The sequence below is a fragment of the Stylophora pistillata genome, chromosome 3, assembly GCF_964205215.1.
Source record: "Stylophora pistillata chromosome 3, jaStyPist1.2, whole genome shotgun sequence".
NCBI lineage: Eukaryota > Metazoa > Cnidaria > Anthozoa > Scleractinia > Pocilloporidae > Stylophora > Stylophora pistillata.
Genome location: NC_142521.1, coordinates 38982632 through 39002146, shown reverse-complemented (window position 1 = coordinate 39002146; position 19515 = coordinate 38982632). Strand labels below are relative to the sequence as shown.

Below are 19515 nucleotides of genomic sequence, written 5' to 3'. Positions count from 1 at the left end.
ACTTTCTAGTCTTCTCGGATAGGGACGATAAATGGAGGTCCCGTCTCTTGCAGGGTTGGGGTAGGAGACGTTAATTTGCCACACACGAGATTACTGTGTGATGGATGTCCTCCCGGGGTGGGATGGGTGGGTAATAAAAGAGGTTAGGTGTCAATTGGAACGAAAGTTCTGTTCCTTTCTCCTGCATTCCTGTGGCGAATAAATTAAACTTAAACTAAACTTTAACTAAACTATAATTGCAAAATTCAAGGCTCTTGATTGGTGAACAAATTCTCCTTGTCAGCACCTGAAGAAATGTATATAGAACAGCATGGAGAATATGCGTTCTGATGTTAGGGTGTAAAGGGTCAACAACTGACGAGAGAGAGAGAGAGAAAAGGCTCTCTTCGTGCACATTGCTGTGGTAGAGTGACTTACTAAAACCGGTAAAGGGTGAAGGTAAGTAAAGCAACAAACCACATTTGTTGGATAACTTTGGTGTTGTTTACACGAAGTGCGTCGTTAATGAGGACATTCTTCACACTTGAGATATTGACTTATGAGGAAAAAAATTCATAATCTTTTATTTTTAACATTGCTTTCATTTGAGTTGCGCTAAATTGGCCAACCTTCGGCCAACAGGCAAGTTTGAAGAATGATTCAAATTAAATTTTCATTGTGTGTGTGCTCTCTAATGGAGCCATCCTTTAAAACACACCAAGCATATTTGGTTGAATGACCGCGTGTATATCGGTTATCAGGTATGATTCTGAATTATTTAAATTATAACATTTCTACTGCACAAAATAAGATGTATAAATATGATAAAATACGCATAACCACAAAAAAAGAAATTCTCTAAGTGACCTTGTACTGAAGCAAACCTTATACATCCCATCCTACGAACGAGTTTATGATTAAAATCATGTATAAAAGTACATTTACACATTACTTTACATTGTGCAACATCCCTACGTCAGTTGCAAGTAAGCTCCAGTCTCTTCACAAATGATGACGAGAAGGCATCGTCTTAAAATACTGAGTGAACACTCATTATCTATCGCCTGAGGGGACTGGGGTGGAAGATTTTTTGCGGGACCAAGTGACGAACAGAGTATAAAGGGGGACTTAAGAAAATTGACTGCTGATTAACTGCCAATAAAAGAGGGGGGAGGGGGGAGGTGGGGAGATCATAAGAACATTACAGAGCCTTTAATATAATTTTATCGAGACAGCCAAAATACCCAAATCCCACCCCCCCCCCCTCTTCAGCTTTTTAAGTGTTAAATAATAACCGGTCCTCAAGGCTGATTAAGTATTCGCGTTGCTTTTGTTTTTTGCCTTTGCTATGTCCCTCCATTGTCGTGAAGGTCTATTTCATTGGGATAGCCACAGTCTTCGAATTCCTCTGACTCAGCCTCAGACGGAACTCCATCACAAGGTACGCGATTACAAAGGTGCCCAGGAGAGCGAACCAAACGGCCCATGCGGCAACGGGGGCCACAGCAAGAAGGAGTCCCAGAGAGATGTTAATCAGGGCCAGAATGAGACCAAGACGACCGATATTTTTGTGTACTAACTCCCAAATGAATCGGCCAGTTGATCTTGAGCCATCCGGATGTTTGTGAGGACGCCTGAAACAAATATATCAGAAACTAAATATTCATCAAAATTACATGCTCATTTTAATACTTACTGAAAACCTGTACTATTCGTAGAACTTACCACTCTGAGATGAGGTATAGCGTATTGTTCGGTCATTGTTGCCATACAGTTTGAAGTTGTTTGGAGGTATCTCTGAAGTTCGGTAGCCAATTAGCAAATAAACCCCTTCGGGCGGCTGGTATGTCGGCTGATAATGTCCGCGACCGAGAGATTGTCCAAAAAATGAATATTTGGCCGAGAAGTGAAGCTTCGAGGGCAAATATGAAATTGTGAGGACAATCTCTCAGCCAAGGAAATTATCAGCCAACACCAGCAAGCCAGAAGGGGTTTATTTATTTTATAACTCTTCCATTAATTTTCAAATTGCAATTAAACTGCGCGTAAACACAGTAAAAAAGCCAATGGTGATCTGATGGCGAATGCGCGTGATTGACGCGAGCGAGCAAAAAGAAAAACGAGTTTGGTTTCCTTCCATGTAAATAGGAGAACGGAAAAATTGAAACTCTTTTGTTGACTATGTTTCTTTTTCACGGAAAAAATCAGAGGATAAATATCGACGCGGACGGGGGTTATTGCGTGATAACTGTCTTGTGATTTTGCACCACGTGATGTAAAGTAACCAATAAAATCGCGCCAAAATTAATGGGTGGGTTATAATCTGTTTTAGTATAATTTCAGAGCTGAGCAAAGAGTTTCCAGCAATCTGATTGGTCGAGCGGTTCCTTATATAAAATTTTAAACTAAAATGTTAATAAATGTTACGATTTTAGAGATTTCTCTGTTGTTCAGCTCTGAAATTATACTAAAACAATTATTCGCCTCAGGTTCGGTGAATATTCTCGAATAATCCCCTCGACTTCGTCTCGGGGATTATTCGACGATATTCATCTCGCCTTCGGCGAATAATTGTTAAATACCTTCATCAGTTACCCATTGCTTGTTTAAAGATACTTACACAGCGGCATTCAAAGGTTGTGCCACGCCAATGATCATAATTATTATGCCTAGTGCACCGTGAGCGAACTTCAGATGATCAAACGGGACTGAAATAAAGGCGCAGATGAGGCCAGCAATCGTCAATAATAATCCTGACACCTGCAATATATAAAGAAATATATGTCATTGGTCAAGCATGATTGGAGAAAAAGATCAAAGAAGAATATCCCTTTAGAATTGAATTTACGCCGGACAGTCTATGTTATGCTCTGAAAGAGCCTCCCGGTTAGCTCAATGGATAGAGCGCTGGACTGTTGTGCGGGAGGTCGAGGGTTCGAGCCCCGGCCGGACCAACACTCAGGGTCTTAAAATAATTGAGAAGAATTTGCTGCCTTTCTAGAACATCAAGAAATGGTTAGACATTCTAGTCTTCTCGGATAGGGACGAATGAATGGAGGTCCCGTCTCCTGCTGGGTTGGGTAGGAGACGTTAATTTCCCACACACGAGATTACTGTGTGATGGATGTCCTCCCCTGGGGTGGGATGGGTGGGATATTGGGCGCACGTAATGTGGAGCCTCGCTCTGTTGTGCTACCCTCACCACACTCTGGTGAAAGTGATTAAATAAAGAGGACCAAAAGGGTAAGGAATCATGGGAACGGTTGAAGTAGAGGGGATTCCTGCGATAGTGAGCTCTGAACAGCTTACAAAAACACCAGATCACATAACGAGCACTTCAGTAGCACTCCTATTTCCTCAGACATTATCTAAATGCTTTTATTTGATCTGGAAATCAAATTTTGCCTTTCTGTAGTTTACCTGAAGACCACGATGCATCTTGAACCACCACGGGTCCTTGTGCCTAAAGTAACGTGCAATGAAGGCTCCAGCCTGGAGAAGCACTCCCCAACCAATGAACATAAAAATACCATGCAGCGCCACTAGGTTGAAATCTGACGAGCCACATTCACCAGCAGATGGGTTTTTATCAGCCTCAGCTGCTGTTCCCTCCAAAAGCCAGATGTCGTTTAATAAACCTTCACCGCTTAAGAAATAGTTTAGCTATTAATGACTGTATGTAAGGGTAACTGGAGGTTTTGCCCCGTTGCCAGTTCGCCCCCAAAGGTAAAACGTTTTCGCCTCACCTTTACCAGTTCGCTTCCAAATCATTCAACTCGTTTGTAATGGTGCATTGGTTGACACGGCTATGAATTTGCATGCTGATCGAACTTTGTTCTGGTTTCGAAGTGAAATTGTATCTTAGTAAAAAAAAAAAAATCATGATTTGGACAATTAATGAATACCCTCTGTAGTAAGGAAACGAATCGAAACACATGGGGGAGAACCTATAAACTAAGGTGGTGTTTTCCGTTATGGGGCAAGGCAACTTTTAGGTGGTAAGGAGCGAACTTGCGATGGGGTGAAACCACTATAGATCTATCACAGGTCTTATAGTTAAGAGTACAATTCAAGACTCTTGAAACATTTGAATGACAAAGGTTACCCCTTCATGAGTAACCCCAGCTTGTTCTATATACGCAATCGTTATCTAGCTAATCGTTGGAGCAAAACTAACTAAAAGATCTAAATTCATCCGTTCTTTAGTGAACAGGCAATAAACAAAATGAAGACAGAATGAAAACGATAAAAAGGAACAAGAAGGCACGTCACCGACAGGGTTATCAAAATGAATCAAAATGGTTTCAAAAAACAGCCTTCATCCGGAAATTATTTTTTGGGGAAGAAAAATGGGGACTATGCTGATAATTGCATTTCGATTTAATTAGATAAATCAATGTCTTACTCGGATCCCGAACCGCTAAACAACACAATCCCGTTATCAGTCGTCGTCATAACATGACCAACTCTTCTTGCTGGTGAAGTACCCTGCAAAAATACACACAGAGTACAATTATTAGAATTTTTGCAGAAAAAATTACTCCCTGTCCAAGATAACTGACGTCAAAACCATGAGTTGGGTGTTAGAAACAAGTTGCTTTCCACTTCCTAAGGTTAATTTCTTCTAGTTGAGAGGATTTGCCATAGCAGAATTGTGATAATACATAGATTACTACTCATCTTATGAGAGGACAGAGAAAGCGAGGATGGGTAACTACCTAAAGATGGGTCTTCAATAAAAAAGAGGAATCTTTGAAGAACGTTTCTCTTTTCAAGGATCATTGTAAAGAGCAAAGACTTGGATAGGTATCATTTTAAAAAAATTGCCGTATTTTTCAGAATCTTGCATTTATGTTATGACTACAGTCGACTGCAAAAGTTGAAAAATTTTTCCATCTCTTGCTCCATGCTGTAAAATAATATGTAAGCCATATTCAGCCATTCATCATACAAGTAGGGGCTGTTAAGGCCAGTTGAGAACCCTGTGTAGGACATACATGAACGGAATTTGTTCATGGTAAAGAGACACCACACGCCACTATGTAGCGACGCAAATGTCGCAGGCCTGTAGTGGATGTCGAGGGGAGGACCTGCTTTGCTAGGTTGTTACTTAAAATTCATTCAATAGATTTACATACCTCCACTGTTTTTCTTTCCCACTTATTTGTATCAGGATTAAAGACAGCAATCTCATTCGCCTTGTAACGTGGCGTCTACATGTAATGGAAAAGGAAAATATTCTATAACTAAGACCACCCGTAGATATAGAAAAACCAATTATTACTAAACAGACTTGTAATGTGATTAGTTGTTTGTTTCAGTTTCAGAATGCAACAGCTAATTCCAGAGTGAATACAGATAATTGCACTGAAACTGTGGCCCCTAAATCGTTCCTAACTCTCACCTCCGATCCGCGACAAGAATGTATACATGAATAGAAAAGTAATGACCAAAAAGAAACATGAAAGAAATTTCTAAAATAAACAAGTAACACTGCAGCTATTTAAGTTTGTTATTTACTTACCACCAACACAGATTTGCTCGTTTCCTGCCCAGCATACAACACCGCTCTACGTTCACTACCATTCAGTGGTGGCAACATGGCCATTGCAGAATACATCCGGGGTGTTGAACATTCCTCCAGGCGAGTCCATTCTGTTTTGGTTGCATCAAATTTCCAGTTATCTTTGGAAGGACATGAACCACCTGTCATCCCACCTCTGAAGGGAAATCAAATCAGATGGTAATTAGAGAATAATTTCTGCAGCCAAAGTAAGACTGTTGATGATTGAATAGGAGTTACTATGCAAATACTGCCATGTCCGTATAAAACTTAAGATTAGTTTACTAAATGAGGACTGCTCATTCAAGTCCAAATTTTTCCTCATGCACAGGAAATTTATTTAACGATTTTTTTCAGAAATGAAATTCTCGCGCGCTCATTGGTTCGTAGCAAATTGACAGGTCAATAGAGCATAAACAACAAAATGAAGTCAAACACACAACCTTAACACGGCTAAGAATTTGTACGCACTTTGTGTGATTGTTTAAAAAGAAAATAAGTTTTGCTTACGCTATTTCTTCTTTGTTTGGAAACAAAGCTTAGGTTTCTGTTGTGGTGTTTTGTTTTGCTAGGTCCATGAAAATCATTTGCAATTCAAATTTGTGCAACAGCGACAAACAGCCGAGGTCGAGAGAACAACGCTACAATATTTAATAAAATTGTCCTGTTCGTTGTTAAGATAAAATGAAAAAAATAAAGCGTTGAGAGTTAAGTAGTTTGAGTCCTTTTAGTCTCCATTATTTTTATGCAGTCTTTCTTTTTTGGTAATATCTTTAAAAACCTTGCTTCATTCATTCTCTTCGGTGCGCATTCCATTTAAATAAAAGAAATATTCGCTGGAGATCATTGTTGTAAAAATTGCATGTTACAATCTTACACCTCACTGTTTCAACAACGCCATCTCATTCACGCATTTGAAAGTACAGTATAGACAACCGAAAGGAGGGCTGATGTGTGAACTTTTGATTTCGATGCACAGATTCCAAAATTGAAACACAGATCTTGAAAAGCATGCATATGCCGAATCCTACGAACCCTCTTCCAATTGATATAGAGTTAAAGAGACATATCTAAATAGTTCATTTCTAGACACTCAATCAGCACCTCAATGTTATTACTTACAACAAAACTTTCCAGCGGAACTCTAACAATACCCTCTGCACTCTGTCTATTTAAGTTTTAAAACTACTACACCACTTTGCATAACTTACCCAAGACATCCTCCATACATTACCAGCTCATCTGGGTTTGTCAGTGTTCCTGTGTGTAAGCATCTTGCGTGTGGATAATTTGGATTGTAGTTATTTGAGCCGGAAAACTTCTCCTCCCATTGGTTTTTGTCTAGGTCAAACTTAAGAGTGTTGGAGTATCGAGTGCCAGAGAAACCATGCGTGATGTAAAATCCGTTAACACCTTTGCCGTCGTCAAATATTCCTCCGGCAGATCCGTATCGTTCTTGAGGTTTTATGTTAGAGCCATCACTGAGCCTCTTCCACTGTTCTGTGTTTAAATCAAACTCTAAAATATCATCGAAGAAACGGCGTTTCGAAGAATCACCCTCTCCGGAATATTCTCCGGTCGATACGTAGAAAGTACTTCTTCCATTATCAGCGCCGTACACCATACTAAAGCGTTTCTCAGGGATGGAGCCTCCCGTTGTTAATTCTTTCCATTCGTTAGAACTTAAATCAAAGGCCCATGTATCTCTAAAGTTGTCTGAACCCGCTCTACCACCGAAAATAATCAAACGATTATGCTTTCGGTCAAATCCGATGGACGAATCTCTCCGAGGCTTAGGAAACAAGTCTGAGTCATTGGTCGCTGAAAGTAAGCGCCATCTGAGCTGCGAGTAAACAGCCGTTACTAGCAACAGAAAAATAACCGGTCTTAACATTTTGAAAACCGCCGAAGTACTGAGAACCCAAGATACGTAAATGTAAACTTTTATAGTCACTTCGGCTGTATTTGCATATATTAACAACACGCAATGTGCTATATAATTTCAATGTTTTGACAATGTATGTTTTTGTCGTGACACACGTCACAGTGACACGGCAGATATTCTATAACGCGGGAAGAAGCTGGTTCACAAAACAACCAATAAAATGCAACAGTTTATTTGGTTATTCAGACTACTGATATCGATTTAACAAAATATCGGTAGCAAGGTTAGAAGTACATCAGTCTGACTGTTGTGAAATATCGAATGAGGAACCTCGTTATTCTAGAGCTGATATTACCACTTTGACAACAATGATTTATGAACGAATTAATTACAATTTTTATTTCAGTAGATGCTTGTTAGTATTTATAATATCACTCTTGCTAGAAAGAAACATTTTTTTATTTATACTTCTTACGTGATATATGTAAGCCGTCGAACAAGCATGGGCTCGGTGTTGTTTTGGTAACGGAAAAACAAGTCAACACGGAAAATGTTTGACAGTAATATGCAAAGTCATAATACATTGCGTTCGCAGCAAATATTTCCCTTATTTGTAAACATTCTACTTAAGGGAGTGGTTTAAACAAATACCCCAGTACATTGATAAAAATGCAGTCTCATCGCAATCTCACTGATCAATTCACTGAGATGGCTGCATGGTCTTTTAATTCGAGCGCTCACAGAGTCCTCACAGGTAACTGTCATCGAGAATTAATCAGTTCCACACGATATGTACTTGCACAAACTCGCCAAAACCTCAATTACTAGGAATTTAGATTCTTGTGGGGCGAATAACAACAATCACCATTGGATACAAAGAATTTTGTAATATTGATTATATCTCAAACCACAAGTATAGCTATAAGTTGGAACCTCAACTTACCCTGGGTTAGATTTACGATGTTTGATCGTCTTGATGGGATTTACAGCGTGAAATGATTTTATCATGAGTTGGTTTTTGTGCCTGGCGAAACCAGCACAAATAAGAAATTTGACCAGCTAACGATACATAGGATTGAAAAAACATGGAAAATTACAAACTTTTAGTGGAAATTTCTCTTTATTATTCGTTATAACCGCGCGGTCGTGATCGAGATCCATTCGGATATTGAGCGACTTCACGGAACCCTAAAAAACGCATTATTTGGCTTTGTGCATTATTCATCAGTTCATACGAGGCCGGTTACTCAAACAAAGTTTAGTCGTTGTTCAACGAAAATGCGTTCTAAGTCATTTGCAATTAGGTCGAACCTTTTAGCTGAACATTTATTTTTGTGAACAGTGTCAGGATGGCCGAAAGCTAGCACTGAAAGAACATCTATTCAGTAACAAAAACAACATTCCTATGAGAGAATAGTTAAGGCCCTCTGCTTGCGTAAAACCGCGTTTCGGGATAGACTACGCCGGCGTAATAACTGGCCCACAGTTTTAACGAAGAGTTCGACGGTTGCCATGTCTAGCAATTTCTGATTACCGTGACGAAACGTTTGATAAACAAGTTTATTTTAAGAAACGACTAAATAGGAATAGCTGACTGGTTTGATATCTTTGGGTCTGCGGTTAATACAAAAGATATTCCAGACCATCGGCTCAAATTCACGTACCAAAATTATTGATGAAGACCCCAAAATCGCAACGACTTTAAGTTGAGGAGATACTTCAAAGGTCAAACAACAGAGTCATTTAAATAGCTTTCAAAACCACTGACGGATGTAAGTGGCGATGACTTTCGTAAGTGTTATCCACTTAAACGTGTTATGACGTACACTGCTACACCCAGAATAATTAGGCCATCACATCATGGATGACATTTTCACCTTTAACAAAAAAGTATTAAAAAAAATTGTACACAGTCCTGTTGTGTATGGGCGAGAATTATATGGTTTTGATTATGAATTCGGTGAGAAGGGTAAACGAAATGAAATATACTGGAGTACCTCCGCTTAGTTTCAATGACGTCCATATTGATATGAATTTGAATATTCCGCGTTGACACACTTTTTTAACTCCAATTATCTCTGAACAATTCGTACGCCACAGTCAAGCTTTGCGCCTTGCATCTTCGCATTTCACTCTCCTCTTCGGAGGAAAATTGCGTGTTATTCCATTTTCGCCAATGACTGACAGTGACTGACTTCTCGGCGAGTGCACAGTAGCAGCAACTTGTTGACATGGTTGATGCTACCAAAGGTGGTTAATCCGTCATCAATCAACAACACTTTTATCCGAATTCAAGCCAGGTTTCCTTATGCAGAGTTTGTTTGATTCCCATGCCTGGTCTTTGCTTTATTTTCTAACTTGCATTATATATTATTTGTTCATCCTCAGCCTTCCCTGACTTAGAAGCTTCGTCAACAACGTTCAAGGCGTTATTGATTTTGTTCATCGTTTGACTCTGATGTGCTCCTCTTAAAAAAAAACTATCAAGTAAAGCAATGATCCTCGTCAGTGCGCTGGAATTTACGCAAATGCAGAAGAGAAGCCGGAAAAAATTCAAGCTGAATTTTTTTTCAAGCCTGATTTTTTTTTTCAAGCTTCTTTTCTGCAATTGCTTACATTGCCGCTCCCTACGAGGATCACTGCTTTACTTGACTTTCACCCGCACATCAAATGAAAGTTATCAGTTTCATCAAAAAGTTGTCAACTATGTTTTTCATGAAAATAAGATAAAGATAAGAGGTTTTTTTTTTTTTAAGTATTTTTGCAGCTCAGTTGTAGAATTAACTTTTCTCTTCTAGTTGCTGCATGCCTATGGACACGCACTTGTACAATATAACACTTTTGCTGTTAAACTTTTATTACTTCTACTCTAGATCGGTGTGATGCCATCATTGGTAGTACGCGTGTCATGCACACTCGTCATTATAATTTGCATTCAAGAGAATAGGATCTTAACTCTATTTCCGCACACCCCCCTCCCCTCACACACCCCCTACCACTTGAGAGAAAAGGAACCCAAATGTTTTAATAAATAAAGCAATTTTCCCACGTGTCTAATGTATTACAGCTAGAATCCATATATCAGGGCAACTGCTCTTCGTCTGAACACTGTTGTTGAACACTTTCCGTCTTGTGGCCTCGCGAATATTGTGCTTCACCTTCATGCTTCCTTGGTGGACGACAGGTGTCTCTGTATTGTAGTGTACTTTCAGTATAGCTTCCATGATGGATGTACAAACAAGGTTGATAAGATTGATTATTAAAAGAATGGCAGATTAAATTTGGAGTGTTTTTCGTGCAGCTTCGACAATCCATCAGAATCGGTTTGAATACCCGATTAAGACAATACATGTATATCTAACCAGTTGCTGATTTCTCTCCCGTCTTAACACATATTAAATATGAAATTATTCATTGATTGTTCATGTATTGAAGCTGCTTCTTGTTATGTTAACATTTTGTTTTTACTTCATACTTTTCTATAAATAAACATTCGTCTCGGGAAATGTTTCACCTTTAAAAACTGACAAAAGCTTCACTTGATATGAACAAACTGTGTCATCGCATGTTGTGGTCACTTTCGTGGAAAGAGAAGGCCGGTTATGTGCTAGTGTCTTATTCAGAAGTCAAGTCGGAAATCATTTCTTTTTTAATGTATTCTTTGGATTAAAATGGTAGCTCTTGATAAATTTCAACTCTTTACTTTTCTAGCGCTCATTCCATTGTATTGTAAACACATTCTAAAACAACTGAAAACTTTCTTTTCATCTTAAACTGAAACATTGTCTTTGCCTTTCACACCAATCTTAAAATTCGACATATTTAGTTAGTAACATCAGAATAGATTGACGACTTTATTTAGATAAGTACTGTACCGACAATTACTCTGAGATACAATAAAGACTTCTACACTTTCTATTTTTGTGTCATCGTCAGGCCAAAATTAACCAGCCGGTCCAGCTGATGAAACCATGTAATAGTTTCAATGAACGTGAAGTTGCAGGGATAATGTTTCCACTTTACGCTTGTGAATGACTCAATGTATTTGCAAATTAGATGGCTCATTTCCTGATTCACTCCTAATTCTCTCTTCAGGTTCTCTTAGTTGAAATTTGAATATGCGCTCTTTTTCTCGCTATTCAAAATTATATTTAAAGTTCTTTTTAGGTAGAGGAACCGAGAATCATACAGTGATAGTCTTTTTAACTTTTTGATACCAGGGAAAGGTCTTTATACGAGTATTGTCAGCTCGATGATCACTAATTTTTACAAAATACGAAATACTGACCATATAAGAGCGCCTGATTATTTAGGGCACGGGTTTTTATTGGGTCAGAAAACCAACATTCTAATAGCGAAAATGACCAGTTAGCATTCAAACGAAACGAAGCAACGTTAGTACATTTATAAATGCAAATTTCCCTCACAGTGAATTCTTTGTATTGGGGTATGGTACAATATCATTTTCAGGGGCCAAAAATGATTAAAAGGATAGCCGATCTCCATTGAACTACTATGTGAGACCAAAACTAAACTGATCTTAACTTACGTACTTTTGTTAACGCACTATTTCTTCACTTGAGTCTCTCTGCTGCCCCACGTGATTACGCCTGAAACTAGCTAGTTCGTAGAAACCACTCCATGGTTTCGTATGACAAAACTTTATGCCTCTCGAGAAAGCTAGATGGCACTCTGAGCTTACTTTTTTAGTTAACGTTAGTCACTGGCTGGCAACGTGAAAGTTGAGTTTTGTATCACTTAGGTAAGAACGTTCTCTTCGTAAGACCACTTCTTTAAATGCCTGGCGAAAATCCTTTTTGGTTAATGTACACAATACGGGATTCGATACAGCAGGCACGAAGCTGAGAAATACAAGAAGGCGATTAACCCAGAGTGGCAAAGGAGGCAGATGAACTGATTCCGTATGTTCATAGAGCACCATTAGGAAATACGGTAACCAACAGCCAGCGAAGATTAGTAATGTTATCGATAACACACTGCGTCCTCGCCACTCGTGATGTCGTGACCGAAAACGTTGCCGAAGATCCTTGCTTAGTTTCCGATCTGTTTGGTGACGCTTTAATGAAATGTAAAATATGTTTCCGTAGATATAGCATATCATTATCATAGGAAATGCGAAGAACAACGCTAAACAAGTCAGACTGTATTTAATATCAATGCTCTCTGTTTCGTTGTCAATTGTTGTTAATGCTTCCTCGTCGAAACTGTGCCAAGACGTTTGAATAGTCGAGGCTGCAAATGCAATCAGCCATATGACCACAGTGGCAGCAATTCCTCTGCGGTTTGATACAAGAGAATGGTACTTCATTTGATGAACAATAAAAATGTAGCGGTCACAAGCGATAAGCAGAACATGACATACCGAAGAGATGGCTGTAAATCGAATGAATATTGTAGACAGCACACAAACAATGAGAATGTCTCTTGTTGAACTTGTTAAACATATAAGGGCAAGAGGAATTCCCACCAGACCAGACAACAGATCTGATATGGCCAACGAGGTAAGAAACATGTTGGTAAGTGTTCTCAGGGTCTTCTTTTTGTGGATTAAGATGATAACCAAACCATTTACGGCAGTAATCAGCAGGCAGATGAAGGACAATGCCACAATCAATGGCCAAGGGAAAAAGATGTCTTCGTATCCAGTTTCGTCAAATTCACCTCGTGAATCGTTGACCCTGCAGCTTGTGTTACACACACTGTACGCTTCCATTGCTTGGAAGATGAAATTTCCGTGGACTCTGCTCTGCGTTTTAAATCATTTGGGTGAGTAGCTTCATCTATTTTTGGAAAAAAGCTGATACGCTACTTTTATCAACTAATGCAAAGGCAAATGAAAATTTACATTAAAAGGAAAACGCTTCTAAGTGGCAATATGCAAACGAAATCTGTTAGAAATGAAGTTGAGAACATGCGCAATGCATAAATAAAATCACATCCTGGAAAAATAATGAACTTGAAATTATTCTCTTACTCAGTCCACCTTAACTTGATTTATTTAAGGATAACAAATCGTTCAAGTGAAGAATAGGAGTAAGGTTCAATTTAAATTTGGGTGAGATTGAGTGAGCATGTGTTACTGAGTGAGTCAATTGTGCTATAGTTGCCATCTTAGTCGCCATGAAATATCCGGAACGGAAAACATCCATTAAGGTGAACCATTCTGTCAATCACATTATTTGACAGAGCACTGTAAAAGAAAGAAAGAAAGTTACCCTCGCGCGCATTTTCGTCAGACTTTTCTTCTCTATGTTTTTTAGTTATCATTTTTAGACTACAATTTCTCATTTGCTCACGGAATCATATCCAACTTTTAATTAAGGAATCGGGTATTCTATTATGACTAAAGAGACGCTTCGTTCATTAACACTGAAAGATGATCATCATTATTAAGGAAGTCACAAGCTTTTCACTAAGTTGAGTGAACGCTTGAGGCGCCGGCTGTGATGCGGAAAGATTTCTCACGTTCGACAAAAATGAGTCAAACAAGGCAAACTGAAATCTTTTAAACCTAACTGCCTATGGCGATATCTCATTTTATCATTTGACCAAATTCAATATAGGATAAAGAATCCTTTAACCCGAGTATCTTTTCAGAATATGTTTGCAAGATTTCAGTTGGCTAACAACTGATTTAATGTCTTGTTGGCTTCCGCTCCAAACAGAATGAATCATGCAACCACATGGACAGCCTCTGTATATTGCCAGTACTTTTGATGTAACATTAGTAACGCAATTTTTGACCAGTTTGAAATGAAATCTTCCTCTGTAAAAGTCTCAAAGATTAGCCAATAGGTCTTTCTGTATAATGTATAAAACGTTGGTTCAGTTTTCTTGTAAAATGAAAATTATCGTGTATCGTAAAAATTATCTTTTCGTGTAATATAGGACTTATAAAATTCATTCACTGAAACTGGAAACGTAGAGAAATTAAATTCGCTTGAGCCTTACCTCATCAAATTTAGCTCTGATATTGTAAAATTAAAGTTAAAAAATGTCCGGCTTCTGTTATAACTCTATTCAATGCCGGGCTCATACCTTGGTTGTTCTAACTCGCTCTTTGAGGATCGGTTTTATTCAAATCATTAATATTTCAATTGTTCTTACATAGCTTGACCCACTGAACAATTTCATTGAAAGGATTCTAAGTAGAATATCAGTCGCTATTAAGCTGTTGTTTCATTGATTATTTCGAAATCGTTTAGCTTGGAAGAGACGTTTTGGTTTTGGGCAGCAATCGTTCCCACAAGGAAATTGAGAACTGTTTTCAGGCAAAACACTGATAGGATTTGGACAACAATAACATTTCCAAACTAATACTGTGGCCGCGAGGTTTAAAACTCGTTATCCAAGTCACTAGCGATAGCTAGTAAATTCGCCCCATTGCAAGTCCACCCCTCTGAGGTAAAACGAGTTCGCCCCCATCCTCACCAGTTCAACTCGTTTTAATTTCTTTAGTCGCCATGAAACATTGGAACCAACGACACACGAGTGCGAGTGCAGAATTACGAAACGAAGTTATCGATATCAACCAAAATGAAATTGTTAACTAAACTCAGTCAAGTGGCTTTCCCCGTGAGCCGATTTTAAGTCGATAGAAACTTACAACAATGAATTGTATGCCAAGAGTGTGTTTAAGTACTTTTTGGTCGTCGTGAAGTTAAAAAGGAGGACAGGATAACTAGTTCGGAAAAACTGCTCCCAACAAAAGCACAAAATTGTGTCCAACCACGTCAGATCAAAGTAATGAAGCGGATTTGCATTACTCGTACATTACTCGTGCGTTTTTTACACGGCTAGGAATTTGTATTTTGATTAAACCTTGTTATGATTTGCTGTAAAAATTGCAAGTTGGTCGCAAAATCTCATGATTTGGACAGGAAATAAATACGTTCTATGGTAGGACAACGATTCTAAAGATTTGGGGGCGAACTGATAAGGGTGAGAAAGAATTCGTTTTACGTGAGGGGACGAACTCGAAAAAATGATTGGGGGTGAAGTTGCAGTGGGGCGAATTTACTACAAACTGTGTGTTGTTGGCTATTAAACTCATTTTTAACGTATCCCTGACTGAGTGGGCTGCCGTGTCGTTTCTTCAGTTGTTATCATCTACATGTTAAGAGCACAAGTTGTATCTGATCTCCTTCTTGAGATTCCGTGACCCGCTAAAGATGCCATAGGGCAATTCTTTTTTTTTATCTTTGTATCTTTAAGGAATCAAGACATGCGAGTCTCTGTCTGATGTTTGATATTCGCCTTGTCAAGAAAGACTTAAGAAAATCAAGTGATAAAAGAGATCGGTTGAATATGAGATATTTGTTCCAAGTCCAATTTCTGATCAATAAAACTTTTTAATAATCGAAGCTTGATCGAAGCGAACGACAATCGCGCTTGTAATTCTATTTTTGCTCTGAAAAGAGATTTTTAGATCATTTCATAAAAATTCGTGAGAAGTTTCGCGAAGTTTTCCCACGAGGTAAACCGTTAGTTTGCCCATATTGCTTATCATCGATCGCAAATCTGTTGCTACTGAATTCAGAGACTATCTACAAGTCTTCAGTGGCCAAAACAAGACAAATTCGTCGGCCTTCGTGCAAAGTCTCGCGTCTTTTTTTCTTAATGAACAATTAGGATTCAGCCGGCCTAGTTTTACAGTACGACGAAATCATCGTCTTGAAACGCGTTTGAAACTAAAAACCCATCAATTTTAAAGTAGTTTGAATGCGTTTGCATCCAGAATTTTAATGACGCTCGTGCATTTGGGCACCAACGTCGTATTTTCGGGGAAAGAGGGTCTCTTCTCCAGCAGCTACCGACAGCTAATTAAAATTTGTAGGTTCCTGTATATCCGTTCTAGGCATTGCAATCGAAATGCCAAGAAATTACGGAAAATACCCTGGTCATTTCATATATCTTACGACTAACTGCTCAATATTTATTGGAAAATTTATGCTTCATCACTTCGTTACACCAACCTTGTAAGCCAATGATAGAAGGGTAGTGGAGAGCAAATTTTCAGTCAAAATCGTTTGAGGACGCAGAGTCTTATGGATGCATAACTTGCCAAAATTTGCTGCTGCCGGCTATGTGGGTCTGAGCAAAAGAAACATCATTACGAGAGACGCCAGAGTGGTGATATAGGCAAATGAGATGCAATGCATGTTTAAAATGATTTTTTTTAAGTCTAGTTATGAGGACGATGATAAAAAACTTGAGAAAGGGTAGTAATTAAGGCACAAGGATTCTCCGTTATTATGTGAATGAAACTGTGAACTGTATTTGCTCGGAAGTTTTGTTTGTCGATTTTATAACATCTCAATACAGTGCCAGTTCCTAGCCATTCTATCCGTTTGATGATAAACACTGCGGTAGTCATATCTCTAGTTATATCAATACAGCGGTCAACCATAAGGCATGTGCAAATGGATCAATTTTGTTCGCTCGCGCCCCGATTTCCCCCTTAAAAACTGTCACAACATCACAAAACAACCACTGTCTCGAAAAAACAAGCCAAAGAAAACTGAAACGTTCATAGAAATCTGTCACAATATACTGGATCACATCCCATAAATCTTACCACCGATTTGCATGCAGCTCCACAATGTCCTCTGCAATAAATCAGATGAAATATTTGTCAGACTTGCTGCCCTGACGTGCACCTGTTACAAGAAAAACTTGGGAGCACCTTGATCCGTTGTCGATAATAGTCGAAATAGGAGAAACTTCTTCTACCTGACAAAGAAAACAACCGATCACCTCGGCGAACATTTAAAAGGGCTGTTAAACAAGAGAATATAGAATGAGAGAACTTACCCCCTTACATATTTTACAGTGAGAATCTTTTTAAAACTAATTTTAGTCTGTGTTCCTGCGGTGCAACAATTTCAAGAACAACAGCTGATTGGTTAGTTGGTCAATGATGAAATTTGATGTGTAATGTTTGGTGGCCTCTGGTTCGTGTTCATTTGGACGATGTGATGACGTGTCTTGGTCAAGACGATAAAGACATAGGCAATGAAAGCGTAAGCTCTGAGCTCTACTCTCGAAGCCTAAGTTGAATCAGAGGGTTTGCATGAACGAACTGTTAAAGAAGAAGTAGGACTCAGAAAAGCACAAAGATAGACTACTCACCGAAGTTTTAGCCCTCCAAAGAACTTCCTAATCATTCGAAATCCTTCAGCGAAAATCGAGTAATAACGCCGTCATCTTGGATGTGGGTAATCTATGCGTGACGTCATTGAGCTCAACATCAAGTTTGGCGGCAAGATGAAACACTATTATTCTCTATCTCGAATTGTTTCCTTTTGTTTTGACGATGCCTTTTTGTGTGGCGCCATTTTTTTCAAATAGGTCACTAAGAGACACTAAGAGAAAAAAATTTCATTTCATTGCGTTGCTTTCGATATGACATTTATTATGGCAGGTTTCAAGACCAAATTCACTTAGCTCGTACGAGATGCCATTATGAGCTAAGATTTTAGCAAAACCCTTGCTCCGGAAACCAGGTTAATTGCAGAGGTTAACAGACTGTCAGGGCTGTGCGTGATGTACACTGTGCCCTCCCATGTGGCACAGCCGAGAAGGATAAAATGAATAGCTACCTACATGTGCGTTGCCACAACTCGAGCTTTTCTTTAATAATAATTTAATATTCATATTGCGCAAATTAACATTTGGATACGATCAAATGCGCATTCCAATTTCCAGTAAACAGGCCAGACCACAACACCGGGAGCTACGTTCCTTACTCTTTGCGATAAGTGTGTGGGTTCTTTAACGTCCCCTGCCAACCAGTACAGATAAGGTGCAGGAGACGGGGCCTACGGATTTTCGTCCTTATCCGAGAAGACTAGAATGTCTAAGCGTTTGTAGATATCATAGCGAGAGCAGCACATTCTTCTCAGTTATTTTAAGACCCTGAGTATTGGTCTGGTCTGGGGCTCGAACCCTCGACCTTCCGTATGGCAGTCCGGCGCTCTACAACTTGAGCTAACCAGGCGGCTTGTTCAAACGAATAAGTTGTGCGACTTCTGGGCAAAATTGTGGAGGGAAAGTGGAGAGGTATGTGTTTGGCTTTGGAACCGCCCCTCTATCCTTCTATTTGAACCTTAATGGCACTCCAAAAATATAACATTCTTCTGAATTTCAGGAAGTTATCCGTGAGGGATCTATTGCACCGATGGATGAATCAGCACTGCTTGTGACAATAGTTGGTAGATGTTATTTTGGAATTCTGAGATATTTAGCAAGTCTCATAAAAGTAAAATTTCTGGATCTGTTTGCCTTTGTCTCGGTGCAGTATAACTTAATGAAACTTCTACGCTTTAGTTATTATAAGTTAGTTTTTAGGATCAGGGTGTAGATAAAAAACTGAAGATTTGCAAATGGGTTAAAAAATCTGATGAAATGATCAAATTTGATTCAGCATAACTAACTCACTTTAGATTATTTCTCGAAAGCTCTTCTTCTCTATCGAAAACTTGAAACGATAAAAGAATAGAAAACCAAATCCACGGCTACGACACAAGGCACGCAGATTCCTCTACGTAGTTTACCAAGTGGAACAGCTTAGAGTCAAGTTTTCGTCTTCTGCAAAAGGTCTAAAGCTTTCCAATCGCCCCTCCTCCTGAGACCGCTGGGTTTCCATCTTGTATCCGTGTACTTGATGCAAAATCGATAAAAATTATTTCCCCATGCGACTCAATGCAAGTTCAGGAACTTGGATACCGAGGCATTTACAAATGATGTTGGATGGCAGTACGATTCTCGAAGTAAATTGAAAACGATTGTAAATATCTTCTTACAATTTATGCAAGTACCAACTTCAAAACCTTACCAACGACGCTGTATGGGTAGCTCTTTCACTCCCAGGATTGCTCAATGAAGAGTTTCTCTTAACATTTTCGAGAAGAAGGTCAAAGAGAATAAGGAGAAAGATTAGCTAAAAGGATATTGTTCGTTTTAACACCAAATCAGTCCCAGGGTAAGAATTATAAGAAATGTGTATAGATAATGCAGAGATGAGTTTGAATTATCAATTGAGTTGAAAATTTAAATTAGTCGCCGT

General features: G+C 38.9%; 2 protein-coding genes and 1 long non-coding RNA gene across 6 annotated transcripts; 1 reads left to right on the top strand and 2 right to left on the bottom strand.

Annotated features, from left to right (window-relative positions):
* Positions 1 to 536: 536 nt before the first annotated feature.
* LOC111331440 (RING finger protein B) lies at positions 537 to 7517 on the bottom strand. The gene is made up of 7 exons (XM_022936556.2): positions 6754 to 7517; positions 5504 to 5699; positions 5118 to 5192; positions 4385 to 4467; positions 3400 to 3625; positions 2600 to 2739; positions 537 to 1613 (listed from the first exon to the last, which is right to left on the bottom strand). Exons 1-7 carry the CDS (start codon positions 7434 to 7436, stop codon positions 1352 to 1354), a joined length of 1665 nt encoding a protein of 554 aa, XP_022792291.2. The 5' UTR covers positions 7437 to 7517; the 3' UTR covers positions 537 to 1351.
* A 544-nt stretch (positions 7518 to 8061) lies between these two features.
* Positions 8062 to 11345, top strand: LOC148736045 (uncharacterized). The gene is made up of 2 exons (XR_015998374.1): positions 8062 to 8181; positions 9816 to 11345. It is a non-coding gene; the product is annotated as an uncharacterized LOC148736045 (long non-coding RNA).
* On the bottom strand, positions 11166 to 19322 carry LOC111331461 (melatonin receptor type 1A-like). Of its 4 annotated transcripts, XM_088751926.1 has the most exons (6): positions 19285 to 19321; positions 17580 to 17812; positions 17134 to 17180; positions 17026 to 17056; positions 16424 to 16541; positions 11166 to 13638 (listed from the first exon to the last, which is right to left on the bottom strand). In XM_088751926.1, the coding sequence occupies exon 6, from the start codon at positions 13159 to 13161 to the stop codon at positions 12148 to 12150; it is 1014 nt and encodes a 337-aa protein (XP_088608052.1). In that variant the 5' UTR covers positions 13162 to 13638; positions 16424 to 16541; positions 17026 to 17056; positions 17134 to 17180; positions 17580 to 17812; positions 19285 to 19321; the 3' UTR covers positions 11166 to 12147. The 4 variants fall into 4 exon arrangements, with proteins under 4 accessions (XP_088608052.1, XP_088608053.1, XP_022792318.2 ...); XM_088751927.1 differs by having other exon boundaries at positions 11166 to 13194; positions 17026 to 17180; positions 19285 to 19322; XM_022936583.2 differs by having other exon boundaries at positions 17026 to 17180.
* Positions 19323 to 19515: the final 193 nt, after the last annotated feature.